Here is a 20813-nt window from a genome sequence, read left to right on the forward strand (position 1 = left end):
CTGCTCTGGGCTAAGCTGCCCCAGCGAGCAGCGAGAGGCGGAGCGAGCCCCAGCCGAGCGACGGGTGCGGCGGCCGCCGCCCTCCACAAGATGGCGGCGCGGCCGCAGACGGGGTGGTGCCACCGCTGTTGTTGCTGCCGTCGCGGGGTGATGACGCGCGGCCGCGGTGCGCCCGCCCGGGGATTCCCCGTGTTGTTGTCCCGCGGCCCGGCGGGATGCGAGGCCGGAGCGCGGCGCGGCGCGGCTGGCGCTGATGGCGACTCGCTGCGGGGCGGGCTGCGGCTCCCGGCCAGGGCCGGGGCCGGGGCCGGGGCCGGACGAGTTCACCGTCCCGGCGGAGAAAAGCCGTTTGCTGGAGGGGAGCCGGGGCCGAATCGAGGGCTTGTTCGAGGTGCGGCTGGCCGTGCTGGGGGCGCAGGAGGACTGGCGGGCCTCCCTCCCTCCGCCGGGCCGGCCGCCGGCCGCTGCCAGGATCTGGGTGCAGCTGGCGGGCGGCGGCAAGGCGGTGCGCTGCGCCAAGGTACGCGGATGCGGGTGGGCCGGGGACGCTGCCTGCAGGGCCAGGAGAACGGGGCCTTCCGGGCGCGCAGGGCCGCCCCGCGCCGCTGACGCGGGCGGAGGAAGGGGAAGAGAAACGCCCGGGGCCGAGTTCGCGGCCGCCGCCTCAGGAGCGGTTGCGCTGGGAGATGGCGGCGGAGCTGCGAGGGGCCTCGGCGCCTGGCACGGGGCCCGCGGCTGTGCGGCCAAGGCGCGTCCCCCGGGCGTTTCCTCCTCCTGCCCTGCACGGGGAGTTGCTGGGGACCGGCTGGGTGTTGCCAAGTGTCACGGTGCCTTGCACACGTAGCCCGTTCCGTGGCGTTCAGGCAGCTGTTGGCAGGGCTCCAGCTTCGTGGAGCTGGCTTGTCCTCGGTGTGCGAGCCGGCAGGGCCAGCCCTCCGGGCCATAGCTCTCTTCCTAAGCGAGCGCTAAACTAACTAAAAAAGAGTCGTCTAGGCCGTTCCCGTCTTTGCTTGTAACGCTACTTGCTGTGAAGCCATAAATTGGTGGGGATCCTTAGCTTGTATTTTATGACTTAATTCACTCTCAGAACTGCATTCCACTTTTAAATACTTGCTTCCTTACCTGTATAATGCATAAAACTTCTGGGAAAAATATTATGAACGTTAAGGTTGTTGGATTAATTGACTCTGGCTCTAAGCCAATTTGCTTGTACAGTTGGGCTCAGAGACTTTAGAAACTGCTACAGGTAGTGTAAAGGATATTCCTCCTGAAAAACAGCAGATGATTTTAATATTCTAATTATTTCTTTTCTTGGTCACATGGAAAATGCTTCTTATTCTACATACTTGAAAGGGTATGGGAGACATTTCACTTCCGTGCAGAGCAGTCTTCAGACCCTATCTTGAGTTTCTCTTTTTAATCTCAGCAAAAGCAGTCATGTGATGGCTAAGGGACAAAACATGATTCTGTGGATTTGTTGCAGAAGCAGTTTGTGCTAGTACAGTGTTGAAGCATCCCGCCTCGATGTTTACTCTGATGTGACTCAGAGATGATAGAAAGTGGCCTTGTGTTGTTGGTTACCTTGTAATGAACCGTTTCATTTAAAAGAGAAATCAGTTTCGTTTAAAAGAGAGTTTCAAATTCCCAGAGTAAGGAAAGACTATAAAAATTGGCCTGCTTGGGAATCTGCACATGCAATGACTGCAGCTTAGAAATTGGTTTCACTGTATTATACGATTTTAAGTGCAGAAAGGGACAGCTTGGTGAAAAATAATGCTGACTGAAAAAATAATATAGTGTTTTGACAAAATTTCTGAACTATGATAGAATGAGGCAGTATAGTGAATTTACTTTAATTATAGTAACTTCTGAGTGGCAAAAATCATAATGTGATATCTTTAACCTATTTAAATAAATAAAAAAAATAACTTCCAGTTATGCTTTCCATGTTTAACTCAGAACTAGCTTCTCAATCATTTGTCAGTATCATCTGCTTTTTCAAGACGCTGTGTTCCAAAGCTTTGTGAAAAGCTGCCTTGCTGCTAAGCTTTTAGAGTCTGATTTTTTTTTTTGGTAGTAGTCTTTTTTGTCACTTGTAGCTTTAAAATTTAAATGTATTTTATTAATGTAATCTTCCAGAGTCCAGATAGTGTTTTTTGTCTTGTGTTTTAGCATAATTTTTTGATAGGACATATTTTAATGCATACTACTGGGGCTACTAGTTATGTCATTGCCATACCACAGTGAGAAGTACAAAACAAATAACACACATAATAACTACTTACAAGTATAGAATACCATTTCAATAAGCCTTTGGAAATTCTTCAGAAACTGTCTTTACAACCTCACACTTCATGCAGTGTGTATTGTCTGACCGAAGAATGGGGATGACAAATATGTTCTGGCTTGTCTTTTTAAATAATAAATGCTTGCACTCTTTGCGCTAAAGACTGTGTGGAAAAATCAAGATTTGTTTCAAATGAGTTGACCTAGTAAATAAAAAAGGGGTGGCACAATTGAAAGCTAGCTAATCAATTTTTTATTCAGTTCTGTATATACCATAGATTCTGTTCTGGAGCCCAATAGAATAAGTTACTCTGTAAATATTAGCAGTAAAGTTGAATTTGGTGCAAATACTAAAATTTTAACCATTCTTAAATTTGAGATACAAATGGCAATGCCTATACTTGTATGATCGTGAGGGCTTCCAGATAGGAAGAGCTCTCAGAATCAAGAATGGTAAGGATTTTTTGCATTAATAAAGTACATAATACAGTGTGTATAACTAATATTCTCCGTTACTGTCAGTTTCAAGTGAACTTATAAAGAATGGGATGACAAAGGAAGTTACGTTCCATGAAGTCTGTTTTAACACCTGACTTCTCTTTGTTACCTGGTTTACTGGCAGTATTTACTTCGTCACATTTGCTGTGCTGGCTTTATTTTCTAATGTATTTGTCTGTTACTGAATAATTTTGTGTGTCAGTTTTTCATAAGTATTCATTCTGCTGTCCTTTTCTCCTCCTAGGAGTATATTAAGGGACTGTGTGAGCCTGAACTCGAAGAAAAGCAGTACTACCCAAAGGACATGCACTGCATTTTTGTTGGCGCACAGAGTGTGTTTCTCAACAGTCTTATTCAGGATACCTGTGCTGATATAACAGTGCTGGAAATAGGACTGCTTATAATTAAAGGGGGTGCAGAGGCTGTTGTTATGGCTCAAAGTCATGTTCAGCAGTTTGTGAACCTTTTCGAGAATAATGAAAGCTTACCAAGTGACAATGAATCAGAGATTAAAAAGCAATTTAGACAATTTGTGGAAGCACATGCAGATAAATATACAATGGATTTGCTAATTTTGCCTAGCTCACTGAAAAGAGAACTCCTAAGTCTCACGCAAACTGAATGTTGTGAGGCAGAGAGCAATATCATAGATCTTACGGGTTCTGAGAGTCCAACAGAGTTTTTACAGGACAAAGCTTCCAAAGTAATTGTTACAAACAGAGATGGAAGAACAGGTGGTGAGGAAGCAAGAAACAATGCTGGGACACCTGTAACTGAACTTACAAAGCAAATGGACACGGTGTTTTCTGATGCTCCTGAGACAAGTTTTGTTCCCATAAATGTTGTGCCTTCATTAGAGGCAGTTGTGCCTAAAGAAAGGCAATCATGTAAAAGAAGATCCTCTGATGCTGAGGAAAGGCTCCCTAAAAAGCAATTCTCTTTGGAAAATGACCAGGAAATGAAATCCACTTCCCACAGTGATCCTTCTGAGAAGGATGCAGTTATTGATTTGCTTTCAGATAGCTGTGGTGAATTAGATGATCCCAATTACTTTATTAAAGAAGACGATGACATCAGTGAGGAAATGGAATATAAGATTCTTGTGAACTTTTTCAGAACAATGGGCTATTCCCAGAGTATTGTAGAAAAAGTTATTGGCATTCTAGGACAATCTGTGGAACCATTAACGTTGCTAGAAGAAATTGAAAAGGAAAACTTAAAATTTCAAAAAGAACATGAACTATCATCTCAAAAACCCAGAACTATAAATCCTCCTTTAGGAAGTAATACAAATAATTCACAAAAACTAGAAGACAAAGGCATTTCTAGCAGTAAAAATCTACTTAAATCCGGTCATGCTTCAAAGGAGACAAAAAATGAACATCACAATATAAGAGATGTGTCAAGCACACAAGCTGATGGAGAAGATAAAATGCATACAGTGATATGCAAACCCGTTTCTCCTTCTGGTAAGAGTTCAACTCTATGCTGTAAGCAAAGAGATACTTACTGCTCTGGTAAGAATCGCAGTTCAACATCAAGTGATACAGAAACTGATGGTGTTATAACTTTCAGCCATATACAGTCAGGAGTTCCAAAAGATGTTGATTTTGTAGCCAGAGGGAGCTCGGATATGCAGCGTATCTCAGCTAAGACTAAAACTGCAGCTCAGCAAAAATCTGCAGGGCTCTCAGCTGTACAGAATCTTCATCCTGTTGCTGAGGACCAGTTAGGACACAGCAGCTCTTCTCAAGTGAGATCGCGCAACCAACACACTTTCCAAACATCAGATTTTGACAAATCTACTACAGCCCATGTAAAAATACATCCTTCAAGTCCTGATAGAGAGACGGTGGGACCATACGGACGTCATATTGATCCTTCAGTTACCGGGGTTCAAAGATTCCTGGAATCTCTCAAAAAGCCATACAGGCTGGAGTTGAAAAACGAACCTGGGAATCCGTATTTAAAACATATCATTATTGATGGAAGCAACGTTGCAATGTCGTAAGTATTGTTCTTATCAGCTATCTCTTAAAGTTTAATAAACTTTCAAATGAAGTTGGAATAAGGAGGCTGCTGTGGCATAGGTAAAGTTTTTGCTAACTAGTTTCTTGGTGATCAGCAGTCCGTGTATTGTGTGGGGTCCTTCAGATACTGGTAGTGGCTGCATAGATTAGTTATGGGAAAGTTTATTAATGAAAAGTTATGTGAGATAAACAGCCATTTTAATTTCTAACACGTTGCAATTTTTATAGTTTTTATTTCGCGTTTAATAAGTCATGTTTATGACTGACTTGTTGAAAATTAGTCACTGTTGAGATACAGTGCGTAGAAGGAAATTGAGAAGTTTTTAGCTGATTCGTTGTGTGACAATTAGAGCAATACACAAATTCAACTAATAATAGTGTGGTTGAGACGTATCATGAAACAATTCTTGTAGGATTAACTTTTGATTTAAAAAACATCCATGCTTTGAAGTTGATTAATTAGAATATGGAAAGGTTTGATTTAAAATGATTGGTGATTGCAATATTCTTGGAAAGATTTACCCTATAGCCTTTTAAGTCCAAACTATTCTTCTCTGGTAGAACGTTGGTAATTTGTAAAACAGCTCAGATACATGAAACCCAAATATTAAAATCTGAAAAAAAATAAAATAACAGGGTGATGGAATCTAAAACCAGCTATACCTTAGAGGTAAATGGGATCCTTTTTGATAACAAGACTTCTGAAAATGAAAGATCAGTTAACTCTACAGTATTTCTTACTATGCAACTGTTAAACTTGAAGGCTGATGTGTGCTCTTTTAAAGCTACCTACTTGGAATAATCTGTTCCATCTCGATACATAATGCGTCAGTCCGAAGTAATTTCAGTGAGCTCTGTTGCAAGCAATTTTATGCATGAAACTTAACTTGCTCTCCTGGCACCTAAGAGAAAAATTGAGTTACCATCAATTTAAGAGTAAAGTGTGTTTTTTCCCACTTCTGCTTATAGAGTCTTGCAATTTTAAAGTGGCAGTTCTTGTATAATAGTAACATGCTTGTCCTTTGACAACATTGCATATTAGTGCTTGAATCTGCTTTCTTTTTTTTTTGCAAATGTAGGTATCCATCCAAAAAACTCTCAGAATAAGGAACTGTGTGAGCACGCACGTACCTCATCTCCTATTACTCCTGTTATCTGAAAGAACATATGCAAACAGCAATACACAATTACAGGGCTGTTTGCTAATTTTAATAGATTGGCTGACAAGGCAGTATGCAGACAAACAAACCCTATGAAATGGGCACAGTTAAAAGATTAAGAAATCCCTTTCACTGACAGTGATGCAGGGGTTTTCTGTTAGTATAGATATCTTCTAATTCCCTTTCCTTTTTTTCCCATTGTTTTCATTGTAGGCAACTTTGGAGAGTGCTGCCAATTACATTTTCTTTTCCTTTTTTTCTTTTAAGTTTACTATCATAACCAATTGGAATAGCAAAAATCAATTAGAACCTATATCTCTAAAAATTTAGTGTTTTGCTTGGTTGATTTTAACTTTTGTCTCATCAAAACTACCCTTGAATTGATTGCTGTTCTCTAGTCAGGAAGAAAATTATTTTTTTTTCTCTTTATACTAAGTAGTTTTGACAGGCATGTCAAACTGTTTGTCAGTGCTTGCTTTGAGACTGTTTTCATAGTTTTAGAACGTGAAAGTGTGAGCAGTAATAAGTTTTATGCAGGATTTCTTCTTAATGAGGAAGTGGTAATTTTTAAGACCAAACTTTTTTTTCTCTGACAGTCTTTCTGCTCCACTGGTAAATGTAACAATAGGTAAGAGTAAACTTACTCTGAGAACTTATTATTTAAGTGTGTGTGTGTTTTCAAAGTTTCTCTGCTAAACATGCATAATCCTTCAGAGTACAAACACTAGTTTTCAAATGGAAACCTTGCTGCCAGAACCAAAAAAGAGCTTACTTTGAAAGGTCAGAAATCCTGAAGAGCCTTTTATCAGTCTTAGAAGAGCTAGATCTGGGATACTAATTCTTGAATGGGATGTTTTCTAATAGTAGGCTAGAATACTACCAGAGATTCCAGGAATTCTGTACAATGCCCGTTTATGCTGAGAAAAATGTGTCTGGCTGATTAAGATGTCATCTATTTCTAGCTATTAGATAAAAGAAGTTTCCTTAAAGAATGGATTTATATGTTGTTTAGGGGAAGAAAATATTTGGGGGGGGGGGGGTGGATTATAAAGTTATGTACTGTAAGAAAATAATGTCAAAGTTTTGTCCTAAAATGAATTTGCTATTCTTGACAGCTGACAGCACGTATAGTTTCATGGATGCATCTATATAAACACAGATCTGCATTTGCATGCACACAATTTTCTTGGGGGCGAAGATGCATCTAGTTTCAAAGAGATGGACAAAGATGCCCTTGGTTATTGTTGTTTCATGGTTATGAAGAGTCTACTGGAAATCCTAAATGCTTTACCAGAATTTATGGAATACCCAGACTTCCTCAATTGTTAGTGCTAATAAATGCTTCTAACTTCTTTTCTTCGCACAACATCTGTCTAATAATATGTGTGAGTTTTGCTTAAGAACTGAAATTTTGAGACATTTTTGTGAAGTGCTCTTAGAACTGTTAATGCTCTTCAGCAAGTTTGGGGATCAGTCTCAACTTCTAACATGTAACATACGATAACCTTGAAATTCCTGGACAAATATTCAAGAATATTGCTGCTGGTACTTTAAACTTATTTCATATAACAATACCTTATTACCTATTTTTCAACAGGCTTTGTATGTATTTGCACATGTTCCTGCTAGGTCACCATTTGTCCCCCATTCAGAACAAAGCATACTTTTTAAATGACTTAGCTTCAAATGCAAGTTAAGGAACAAGGATATAGTAATGTAGTCATAAAAAAAAAATTGTAGTTAGTCCAGAAATCTATGCCATAGACTAATTGTCAAAAGTAAATCTAAGTAACTTTATGAGGAGGGGTGCAGGAAGGTTTCAAATATGTAACCTTTCCTACCAAGTGACAACTAATTGAAGGTGGTGATCATCCTTACAATAGATTTGCACACATTAAAGAGCATAGAGCTTGTTTGAGAGGGACAACAGTAAAACTTTTAAAGTCAATCACTGAAGGATTAATCAAATTAGGTGAGTAAGGTCTTCTGACATTTGACTTGCAGTCTTGCTAGCTTTGAAGGGGAAGCCCTACATGATCCATTACTCTTGTCGCTGCCTTAATTCAAGTACAGCATCTTGTTACAGTAAACAGTTCATAAAGCAAGCGTACTTCCTCATTGTTCAGACTCTGTTATTTAGGAAATAGTGATGTAGAAGTGCAAGTCACAACTGAGTCATAAGCTACCTTGAATTTTTTAGAAACATTTCCCAAACGTGTATTAGTGGAAGAGAAATGTAAATTGTTGGGGTCATGTAGAAATTAACAAATATACCACATCCTCTTTGTCTGTTTTTTTTCTAAGTGCAGGGAGATTTTTTTATCTACATATTTAATCTGAAACTGTTAAACTCAGCATTCTGTTGTAAGAGAATGTATAGTTCTTCCTACAGAGAAGAATGTTTATGACATGTCAGAAGATAAAGCATAGTATGAAACATGGTGTTTTGAGACTGTGTTTGCTTTAAGAACAACCAAATGCACCTAAAACCAATGAATTAACAAGGCAGTGAATAAGCACCCACTTAGTGCTCTGAAGGCTGAGACCAGAGTCTCCAGACTTTCGTTTGTATATCCTTGTCAGTAAAAATAAATAAATAAAATTGAGCATGCACCCCCCCCCAATACATGTATATAATTGACAAATGAATAAGTATATGTGCATTACTGAAGTTCTCATGTTTTCTTTGCTTGCCCCAATGGATTGTCTTGTGTACCCACTGGGGTTAGTACTTAGGAGACCACTGCTGAAGGGTGGAGCAGCTGGGTCCCACTGATGTACAGACAGTCCCCAAATATGGTTCTGTAACATCTGCCTCCTGTTGCTCAACTATATGAAAACTCTCCTTATGAAAAAAAAAAAAAGGTGGGTGGGTAAAGCAGTGGGCGGAGGAACCAACCAAAAGTAGCAGAATGATAGATGTTTAAACATCCTACTGAATCAATGCAGGGGAGCTTGTGTGTTGGTTTGTTTTTTTTGTGTGTTTTGTTGTTGTTTTAACGTAGTTATTCTGTAGCTTCCTTCTGGCTAAATCAAGCCTTGTTATTTTCTTACATCTTAGAAGGTGAAGAATTGTTTTCAGTTTTGCTTTGAATTGTGTTCAGTTTTGCTTCTCAGTACCTTGAGGTTATGGACATCCCTTTCCATTCATATGTATTTTTGCACCCTAAGTGTCATGCCTGGTTTTTTTAAGGCAGATACAAATGCTTTGCTCACAAGCTTGGACTAAGGTTGAATGGGCTTGAATCTCCACTTGCATTGGGTCTTAACTCTGGAAAACTACAAGAAGCTGAAGAATTGTTCTCTTGTCACATGCAGCCCAGTAAAAACTGCACATTAATATATTAATGCTAACTGTAGTTTCAGTATTTGTTGAATGAGAAGGAGCCCAGTTTACTCCAACTGCTAAGAAGTATTTTTTTAAAACTGCCTCTTTTCCTGTGCTAAAAACAGACCTTTCAGGGTAGACTGAAGTGTCCAGATAGTTAGCAGGTCATTTTAAATGTTACTAAATTGCTGAAGAAACTCAGAACAGAATAAAAGTAATTTGATGGAATTAGAATTTTTGCTAGAATGGCTTGTGAATTGTGATACATGCTTTCCTTAATGTCATTACAGAACCAAAGGGAAGACTTTACGTGTCCTGGAAAGCAATCTGCTGTTTGCTGCTTTAAGCTCTCCATGATCATCTCTTCTTTATCTTTAGAAATACCTATTTAGGGTCATCCTAGGTTTTTAAATAACTTGGATAGCTGATAGTATTTACAGTGGCAGTTAGGGAACAGGTGCAGTCTTTGAGATGGATGTCTTGAAAAGACCACCTTGCTGTGATGGCCTGCTGTCCTTCAAACACCTACCTAGTTCAAATAAAGTATCAGATTTCTGCTTATCTAGCACTAATGTATTTATTCGTGTTACAGCCTAGCTTAATTCTACATGGTATTTGAGAAAGTGTATTGTTTCTAATAGCATACTTGCTTTTTATTTTTAATCGCTTTCGAGCGGAAGTTGGTGATCATGGGGTACAAATCAGGAGCTGCTGCTGTGGGTTTCTTTCTGGCTGCCTTGCGTGAAAACATTTAAAATTTGAGAAAAAAATAAAAAAAACATTTAAAAATTGAGAATACAGTCATGTAGTAGTTAGCAGATGTAAAGGTTTAAAACGGGAGAATGGAGAAGTAGAGAAGGCATGTTCAACATGAACATTGAGACCTTTGCATCTCTTGAAGTCCAGCCGAGAACCATTTAAATAGTAAAAGTATTTAACAAAGCTTTTCGGGTTACTGTAGTGGGATATCCAACACTAAACTAGAGGGACAATGACTGCCCTTAGGTTTGATCTAGAAGGCTTATGAGGAATCTCTCCTGTGATGAGATTTTTCTCTGCTGTTAATTTTAGTAGGACAAGTGTAGCATATCTGTTCTCCCCCCCCAAACTGTTAGTAAGTCAGATGTTCTGCCTTTTATAGTTCAGATGTAGCTTACTGATTTTTCTGCCCTTCTGCATAAAATGCTTCTCTCTGAACTTAGTCAGAATCTTAATAGATTCACATTTTGATACATTTATTGTAAAGGGCATACAGAAATTTGAAAGGGGTTTCTTGAATCCTACTAAAGGCTGAATTTCACTGTAAAATACTTGAATGGAGATCTTGTAGAGAACTTAGGGTTTAGAAGACTTCCTGGTTGGTTAAACTAGGGGTTTAAAGATACGATTTCATTCAAAACTAATAAGGCTTATGATTAGGCTTATATTAAGCCTAACATTACACATTAATTGAAGAACAGTTTAAAATATGAATACCACTTACTACAAAGTGATTGTTGGAACAGTCTTTGAACATCTAACTCAAAATATAGAATATGAATTACTTTGTAAGAGATGCTTTGTATGTTTATGCCATCAGTTCTCAATTATAGTGTGTTTTAATCAGCCTAAATGTCTTTTCTATGTATGTCTTTGTTTTGTCTAAGTCTAGCCTCTAATATATTTAGCCTTATGTAAGCTCCTAATAGGTGTTTTGTAGGAGTTTATTCTAGAGGTAGCTTTTGTTCCATCTTCTGTGATTTATTTTATGGTGTTTCTTTATTCTCTTGAAGCTCAATTCCTGGAGTCTAGTCACACAAAGGAGGACTTCCTGCCATTTGTTAAATAGATAATTGGATAGATCATTGGATAATTCATATTGGGAAGAACCTTAAAGGGTTATCAACTCCATCCTCTGCATCATTCATAGTAGGCAATTGTTGATTTTCATGGAAGTCACTTAATTGAGTTGCAAAAAACAAGTAGAGCATCTTACTTTCTAAAGGAGAAAGGATTGCCGCATACAGTGTTTTGGAACTTTCTCCAGAGAAGTTTCATTATTTTGTTTGAAAATAGTAACTGAGTTGGTTGAAATGGAGGGAAAGGAGGCCCTAACGTCTTAGATTATCATGGAATTTCTTAGAGTTAATCCTGGGATACCACTTAAAGGTTTTGTTTCATTTTGTATTAGGACTGTATTTGGAACTATCATATATACGTGCTGATTGTTTTAATGTATAACCAATAGGTTTTTTGAAACCATTGCTATTAGCCTCTTTTTAAAGGTAAATCCATTTCTAATTACTTAGGTATTGCTGTGCTAAGAAAACTTAAAGGGGACTGAGCTATGTTAAGTTGCAGGTGACATTTCTATTCTCTTCTTGTGCAAAAGACATTTTTCAATGTATAAGATTCCTCATCTGTAACATTAATCAACCTTTATTTTGCTGAGGCTGTAGGTATAATTTCCAACTTCACATTGCGATGTTCTGTTCTGTTTTCTTTATATTCATAGACTCTAGTGAACTTAATCTCATCACCTTTTTCTTCCCATTCCTTCCGTTCCTCCCCAAGTCATGGTTTAAAGAAATTCTTCTCCTGTCGAGGAATTGCAATAGCTGTTGATTACTTCTGGAAACGTGGCCACAGAAATATTACTGTATTTGTTCCGCAGTGGAGAACAAGACGAGATCCTTACATTACAGGTAAGGCAAATAGTTTCCTAATGTTTTCTTTATTTAAAGTAAATTGTAACTAATTATTGGGGTATTTCTGTGAAAATAAATGAAAAAGAAAGCATGAGCAGTGTTTGGCTGTTCAGCATGAGTAATCTGATTTCAACGTACAGTGTGAGGCACTCTGAAATGCTGTTTAACTGCTAGGCCATACCATAAGTGGAAGCCCTCTTTTAATTATTTTTGTTTGCCCTTTAATTTCTTGTTCAACATCTTCCTCTTCTGTTTCTATATTAGTAATTCTCCAACTATCAATGTCATTTCTGTAAATTAATAGGTACAAAAATAACCCATCTTCTCTGATAATTATATCAGACTAATTGTCATCTATAAATAGCTTAAGAGGAAAGCTTTTGTTTTTAAAACTGAACAGTTGTTTCATGTTTTAACAGAACAGGATTTCTTAACGCAGCTCCAGGATGTTGGAATATTGTCTTTAACCCCTGCAAGGATGGTTTTGGGAGCAAGGATTGCTGCTCATGATGACAGGTGCGGAATATGCATAGTTATAAAATCTTTAAACCCAACTAATGGTTGTAAAAGCTTAGTACTTCATGATTGGTAGTACTGGCCAGCTGTTCAATCTGTCTAAACAGAGCTCTGTGCATTCAGCACAAGACTGAGCTTTATTTATAAAATTTTCTTATAACAGTGCAAGAAAGTAAATCTCTGAATATTTTTGTACATACTGTTTGCTACTTTCTATGAATTTCTGAAAATTCTCATGGCAATTGTAAGGAAAAAAAAGTGAATCCATTTCAAATGTCATGACTTACATTGAGGAAGAAATGAATCTTCCAGTAAGGTTTTTATGCTTTACTGATAATTGATTTATCCCTTGATAAATCCCCTGAAAATTGATTTATCTCTTAAGTTTGGGGAGCACTAACATAAATTAGCTACTGTTCAGGTAATATATATTTTTTTTCTCTTAAGTCATTATTGCATATAAATACAGGCGTATACTTGTTCCAGTGTATTTGTAACAATGTGTGGGCTATTCAATTTCCAAGTTAATTTCAGCAACCAAGTTTAGCTTCAGACTGTGGGAATCATTTTTCAATGAACAGTGCGCTACTAAGCTTTAGGTCTTATTGTGGGTGTAGCAGGGTGTGCTAGTGATTTCATTGGTATTGCCAAATTTTGCCAGTCTTGATACACAGTTAGAAGAACAAAATGGTTAAGGGGGTTTTGTGCTGATTTTTTTCCCCTCGACAACCATCTTTCCTAACTGTGCTTGGATGAGCAGTTGGTAGCTTTGAAACTGTTCCTGACAGCAAGTGCAGTGTTCTAACTAATAATCAGTCATACTTTTCTCTGACTGCAGAATTGTCAAGTTCTTTACACCATGGGCAATGCTTATTTTGTTAATTGTACAATCATGTACCTGAGTGCAAAATTTGATATGCAAAAGCTAAATTAAGTGCTCTATACTTTAAAACAGAGGAACTCCAATCTCTTAATGATGTAGCAAAAACAATCCCAGTAGTTTGTAGAAGACAGCCAAGTTGGAGTTGGTTACACACTAATATTTTTATATACACCTGGCTTTCATATATAATGCTGTGCAGGTGCAGTAATTTTACTTGAGATTACTGTGGAAATGAATGTTATGATAACATATTTGCATTTTGTTCAGAAGTGTAACCATCTGTCTTCAAAAAAAAAAAAAAGTAACATCTATTATCTTGTTGATAAAGTCTCCACACAGTGTTTCAGCTAGCAAAAAGCTTATTTTCAGACAGGTAAAAATCATGGGTTTTTCTAAATAAATTAATAGTTAGTTTGTCATTATTTAACAACGAAATGATAGCAGCACTCTGTTAGCAAATGTTGACAAAGCAAATAATTAAGTAACATGCATAATACTATCTTGGAGGACACAGACATTAAAGTTAAAACAAGAAGGTATGTCAAAAATAAGTTTGGGTTAGAATGTTTAGTGAATATTGTACTCTTGTAAAGCAAGCAATGTACGTCTACAAATACCTCAGAATCAGATGAATCTGTGGGTTTGGGGGGGGGTTGTGGTTTTGTGGTGTTTGTCATCCCCCCCCACAAATGAAAAAAGCCTCCATAAAGATTCTACTGCACTAAATAAATAAATGCTACCTAAAACTTTGTTGTTTAAAGCTATATAATGGGTCAAAATGAAGTAATTTTCTGGTAATTCAAATGTTTGTTTTCATGTAAATAAGTTACTTTTGGATGGTGAAAATATTTAGTTTTCTAGATCTTTGAACAATTTTCAGCACAGCAGACTACCTTAACTGTCTTGGAAATGAATGTTACAGATTTTTATTACATCTTGCTGATAAAACTGGAGGTGTCATTGTGACTAATGATAACTTCAGAGAATTTGTGACAGAATCATTTGCCTGGAGAGAAATTATTCAGAAAAGGTAATTACTTAGATTTCTATGAAAGTTTAAAGGATGTCTGTCCTTACAGTTGTAGGCACTATAATTAAAAAAATAAAAAAAAAAATAAAAAAAAGTCCCACAGGAAGGTAATCTGTGATGCAATTCTGGTAGAAATGAAGAAATTACTGTTTGTTTCACTACTTTGATTAATGGCCTTATAATTGTGTGTTGAGTAGCCTAATGTGCCTATTATTCATGTATCCTCTAATACATGTCTGTTAATTGCTCATATAAGTATCTCTTAATTGCTCATGTAAGTAGAAACTCTGTATGGCAGCCAAGTTATGCCTCTTCTGAAGTTCAGTGTCACGTCCTGTTAGAGTAGTATCCTGTTAGGTCCGTTCTCACAGTCTTTCTTGTTACACATTTCATTTCTTCAAGGAGATATAATGGCTGATGCAGACGCACAGTGTCACTGTTAAGGTTTCAGAATCACTCACACTTACTGTAGTACAACAAATAGGCATGGCAAAACAGTGTAATGAACACTTGCAACATATCCCTGCAGCTGTCTCCCTGCAATTGTTGTGTCCTGTGGGTTTAGATAAGTTTGCTTAGCTGTCAAGTATTGCTGTTTCAATTTGTAGATTCTCTGGGGATTATAGTTTCTCCTGTGAACTTCTTTTGTTGTTGCTTTTTTTCCTCCAGTTAGATCAGGCCCCCTTACTATTAAAGGATGGTCTTCTGTTAATCTGCCTAAATTTCCTATTAGTCTCTCAATTTTCCTGATAACCTTCTGAGCATACATCTACAGCAGTGACTGGGTTCTGCGTAGGCATACTGAAATAAATAATTGAAAACTTGCTTGAGTTCTTATCTAGTCACATAGATATTTTTGCTATTTCTTTAGCAAGTTTTACCCAAGTCAGGTTCTGTTCTCATATGCTTCTTTAGCAAGAATACTTAGCACGTCATTCTTAGGCTGTGGTTTGTTTTTTTTGTTTTTTTTTTTTTCAAGATCTTGTGTTAACATCTGCTATTAGTTTTACTTCTGGGGAAATTCCACTATACCAAATCCTCTTCTCACAGACAAATTTTAGTTGAACTGGTTTCTTTGAATGCAGATTTCTCACTGTCCCAAAATGATTCCAGAAAAAAGGCTTGTCTCTTAACTGTAAGCATCTAAACAATGTTTGTTGGCTGTCCAGCTTTCTGATAACACGAGCATTTTTGGTACATGTTTGAGGATCCTTACAAATTTGAAAAAAAAAAAAACAATCCTTTCTAATCATCTAGAAAATTCCATCCTGTTCCCTGCAGTCACCCAACAGGTATTGTCAAAAAAAAATAACAAAAACCCTCAGTACTTTGCAGTGCAGTGGGAATAAGCGCCCATAAAATTTTGTTGACAGTGAATGCTGGTTGTAATTAAAGTGGGTATTCACTAGTTAAGCTTCACTAGCTCCTGATATGGTAGGAAGTGTTTGCTCTAAGAGAGGTTGTCCTGTGCTTTGGAAGTGAAGGGTGGGGAGTGATGAATTCATTGTTAACAAGCGAAGATTGTTGAAAGAACTCTCTTGCAGGTTGCTCCAGTACACTTTTGCGGGGGACATATTTATGGTTCCTGATGATCCTTTGGGAAGAAACGGACCTAGATTAGATGACTTCCTTCAAAGTGAAGGCTGTTCCAGGTATAAGCACTGTTTTCTTTTTTTTTTTTTGAGACAGTTATGATATCAAATGGGCACTGACCTGTTTTTGTGGCTCACTTGAAGACTTATTTAGACCTATATAGTAACGGTACAGTGAAATCAGACCAAAACACTGTAGCATGTAGTTGCTTAACAAAAACATGTTTTTTTTCCCTGTTACTTCAGTCTGTTCAGAAAGTGCTGGTGACATTTGCATCAACATCTCTCTCAGAACTAAGATAAGTAAGACAAATGCCTTAACTTCCTCTGAGGTTTTGACTGTGGTGGCTTTCATGTAAAGGTGGTCCAAGCAGCGTGCTAGTAATTGCCTAAACCTACTGGTAGTTTGGGTATATGGTGGTCTGCCTGCTAATTACAGTGTGGTGGTATTTAAAATATTTTGGTTGATCACTTACTCGTTATTCATAGTGGGACAAGGGGTATTACAAAAGAAACACTCTGAATTCATATTCTTTGTCACAGGAGAGGCATTTCACTTCACACTTGAGGGTATGGTACTGATAAATCCGTTTTGGAGAGCTGTTGCTATTAAGTGCATTCATATTTGATTCATAATTTTTAATATTAATAAACATATTGTTACTTAAGATTATTTTACTCTGTGCATGGATTCATAACTATGAATTTGCTCTCCATTATGTGCCAAGATTTGAGAATGGTTTTACTGTTTTTGCACAAGAAATTAAGGTGATCTTTGCTCTTCTTTCACCAGCTCAGAAATTATAAATACTAATGACAGTGAAGAATAATGAGAGAGGTTTTCAGAAACAAGTGAAGGAGTTAAAAATCAGTGATACAAAATGCAAACACGTGCACTTCAGGATTAATGAAAAGTATAAGCAGGAATATTGGCTACTGAAAAACTGTGAGGAAGAGGAGATGTCTATATCTATATAAGTTGTAGGTTGTCTTGAAGATAACCGTGTAATGTTGACATTAAAAAAAGAAAATGTGGTACTGGAATTGCAAAAGGAAAAGCTGGGCAAGTACTGAAGCTCTAATATAAAGCCCTTATGAGATGTTATTTGGAACATTGTTTTAGCTGCCTGTGTCCAAGGAAAATCAAGTGATAACAGTGTGTCCTGAGGTGGCTGTGATTGTGGAAGTAGGGAAGGGGAGTGTTGGGGGAAACAACCTCTTTTGAAAGGAGCCTAGAAGAGCTTGGTTTCCTACCTGGAAATTTGGAACCGGAAATTGATTTTGGTTTGTGGGTTTGTGGTGGTCTGTCTTGGGTTTTGTTTGTTTAATACAGAGAAAAGGTGCCAGTGTAAAAAGTTTTTGTTCCTTCCCTGTGACTTTTCTGAGTTAAATGACACAGAAAACATAAATGGCACCATTGGTTGCTGGGCATAAGATCAGAAACTGGAAGGATCTTAAGCAATTAGAGAACTGTTCCATGCTGAGTAGTGGGAGGTGGTACCCTAAATGCTTTTAAAATAGAGCCCTGTAATTTTTATAGTTTCCCCCTGGTCATAGGAAAATGGACTGTAATGTGATTTCCAGTTCATGCATCTGTGTTATTTTGGTGATGTCTGAAGTAGAATTGGCCCTAAATTTAGCAGCTTTGATTAGCTACAACTTCTTAAATAGTCTGAAATGAAATCTCAGTAATTAAGGTATTCAGATCCTGAAAAACTTTTTTGCCCCACTAAGGATATTAAATGAGAAAAACCTGGCTTTGACCTAAAAATGGGCACAGCTGACAGCTCTCAGTCATGAACAAATGTAGATGAGGAATGATCTTGCGGAGCAGCTGAAGCCCTCTGGTCTGTCCACGTTTTCACGTGTTCTGAGTCAGAGTATATGCGTTCAGTACATCCATTTAGCTCGATACTGGTGTTGATACTTCCATAAAATGAGCTTTGACTATTGCTGTATTCTGCCAAGTAAATGTCCTATTATTCACACCATATTGGAAATAGTCCTAGGTAATGTTAGTTAATGTTGTTAAGCATGCCAGACTCAAGCTGAAAAATGTTTTAGCTACAGTTTTGCTTCACTTTTGGAATCAAGGGATACACATTTTTCAGTCAGTAGCTAGCTGAGCAGCAGTGAAGTATAAGAGCTGCAGGCTTTTTTTCTTCTGTGGTTGTACAGACACAGCATTCCCTCTACCTTAATTTAACCAAAACTTTAATTTTGTTCCACAGAGATTTTCTGTCAGGACAAAAAGCTTTACAGAACAGTGGACAATATTCTTCTGAGACACCTTTCTTCATGCAAGTCCCCAAACCAACCAGTAGCAGTCGACAGCCTAAAAACCGAGTACACGGTGATTGTTCAGCAACGTGGCTTCCGCTGGAAACAAACATGAAGGCTTGTCTAGCAATTCCACCCCAGAGATCTGCCTCAGAAACAGTACAGCTAAGAGAAGCCCTGAGAAAAATATTTCCTGATTATGAGCAGAGACAAAAGATTGATCAAATACTAGCTGATCACCCATTCATGAGAGATCTTAATGCACTGTCTGCCATGGTGCTTGACTGAATACCATGCAGGGTTTTTATATCGCAACTGATCTGATTAACAATGAATGTCAATGTGAAGAAAAATGTTGCTCTTTCACTTTGTGAATATTCAGAACCTAATTTTATTTGTATAAACAAAGGTATTTTTGTGTATGTTCTGTTGCTAATAGATGCCAGTTTTTGGTAAATTAAAAACTGCTGCTACTACAGATTTGTATTAATATTTTCTATGAAAAATTCTTCTGCTTCCCTTTAATTGCTTGTTAAAGCAGTAGCAGTTCTAAAGAACTGCTATCACTTCAAATAGTGTGTTAGCACACAAACTCTAAGGGGATAAGTCATATCATAGGTTTAAAAATGACTCATTTTCAGATATGTTTTCCAGATGCATGGACAAGATCCTATAAGATAAGCCATGCACCTGTCAGATATTGTTGTTTTGTATCTAGGGTATAGATATTCTTAGAAAACCTATGCTCTTATAGTAGTACCTCCTTCGCTTACAAACCTTCACATATTTCTCCATAAAAATACAAGCAGACCCTTCTAACATTTCCAGATGCAAGGGCTGCTGTATAATGTATATGTGTACCTGCTTTCCTTAGGCCTGCATCATTTATTTTGGAAATGGTCTATGCTCATAAGGTCTGTGGACAACCATTTGAAGATCTGCTGTGTGGGAGTCTGGTGTACTGTTGCAGTACTGTCACAAGATGGCATTATTCATCTGTTGGTTTGTAGTGTTCTAAAGCAAGGTTACTGACCTGTACTCAGAAGCGCTAGTTTTTCTATAAAGAAAGATTAAAATGCAAGACGGATAACAGTATGTGTTGCTATGGATAAAACCGAACATTATATGAAGAACTTAGGGATGCTAAGCAGTCTTCTGATATTACAGCTGACTAGTAAGCTCTGTATATGTGGCTAAAATGTCTCTTCAGTCTATGGACACTGACCAAAAAAAATGCACTTGTTCATCCAGATTGTGGGATACTACGTTAGAGTAGTTAGAAGTAAGACTTCAGCAGGAAAATTTAAAACCACAACTCCCATCAGTTGAAGTTACTTGTAATGCTTTAAAAGATCTGTGATATTAACATTGCTTTCAAATTAGAAGTTCTTCTGACCATCAATACACTTTCAGAATAACTTAAGTACCTTTAACAATCTGTGCTGTTTTCTGTTTGTCTTTGCCCTGCCTATTTGAACTAAGAATGCTGTGATCAGCTATTAACAGAATGCAATGCTGTTTATATAGAAATGACACGCCATCTTGAGCAGAACTAATAGGATGCAGTTAACAGTCAGCTCCACTCCCTCAAATATGTTTTGGGATCTAGCCCAAAAATGGGGGGTGGAAAGAGGACATAATTTTCAAGAACTGACCAGTGAGACTTTTGAGAGTAGGAGCAAAGTGAAGGTTACTGTGCCTATGAACACACTTAAGTCATGTTGCCCTTTTAACAGGTTTCTTGTGATAGGTGATCAAATTAGACTGAAAAGAAAACATGGAGTTCAGAGCCTGTGTTAAACTTCTGGCATGCTTAGCTTTACCCTAAAGCATATGAATAGTGATTTGTTCTCCAGTAGCGTGCTAGGTTCTGAAATCACTTTTTTGGCTGCAAAAGAGTTGGGATATACTGAGGAAAATCAGGTGTTGAAAGTCTGTCTTGGATGGCCTTTTCATATGCATTATGAGGTCAGAAATAGAAGGCAGTCCTGTTGTTCTCTCAACAGGAGTTGCAGCAAGAGCAAACTAAAAATATTAGGAACAATTTTTGTAGCATCTCAAAAAAATAGTGAGGATGAATAAATTATTTGAATATGGTTGTACATCCAAATGGACAGAGCTTATTTTTTTTTTTCTTGAATGCTTGAGGGGATGATTCATGGGTCAGGTGGGCAAAATTATTCTGACCAGCACATCTTTGCAAAGAAGCAATGCTCACCTATTAAGTCCTATGTGTTCAGCAAGGTCTGTCCCCACAAAACCTTAGGCAGGTCCCTAAAGCCTGCTGTCACTGTTTTGGGATGGTGTTCTAGTAAGCAGTAAGGGAGTAAATTGCAATCAGATAAGGGCTTCTCTTCTGGAGGGATAGGATCCTGAGGAGGACTGATAGTGAGTTTGATAATTCTGCTTAGTTCTACATTGGTGTGAGACACAGAGACATGGGGTTGTCATCTTAATACCTAAGTGGCTTTTCTAGAAGTTATCAGGAGAATCAAGAAAATGGGCCCAAACCTATACAAACTA

The 20813-nt window shown here is 38.0% G+C and overlaps 1 protein-coding gene across 4 annotated transcripts; it reads left to right on the forward strand.

Annotated features, from left to right (window-relative positions):
• Positions 1-240: 240 nt before the first annotated feature.
• Positions 241-18768, forward strand: N4BP1 (NEDD4 binding protein 1). 4 transcript variants are annotated; one of them, XM_080552936.1, is made up of 8 exons: positions 241-520; positions 3029-4791; positions 11856-11986; positions 12409-12505; positions 14311-14418; positions 15963-16070; positions 16257-16313; positions 18242-18383. In XM_080552936.1, exons 1-7 carry the CDS (start codon positions 254-256, stop codon positions 16276-16278), a joined length of 2496 nt encoding a protein of 831 aa, XP_080409062.1. In that variant the 5' UTR covers positions 241-253; the 3' UTR covers positions 16279-16313; positions 18242-18383. The 4 variants fall into 4 exon arrangements, with proteins under 4 accessions (XP_080409062.1, XP_080409060.1, XP_080409063.1 ...); XM_080552934.1 differs by lacking the exon at positions 16257-16313 and having other exon boundaries at positions 18242-18768; XM_080552937.1 differs by lacking the exon at positions 14311-14418.
• Positions 18769-20813: the final 2045 nt, after the last annotated feature.

Source organism: Anser brachyrhynchus, assembly GCF_964034855.1.
Source record: "Anser brachyrhynchus genome assembly, chromosome: 12".
Lineage (NCBI taxonomy): Eukaryota > Metazoa > Chordata > Aves > Anseriformes > Anatidae > Anser > Anser brachyrhynchus.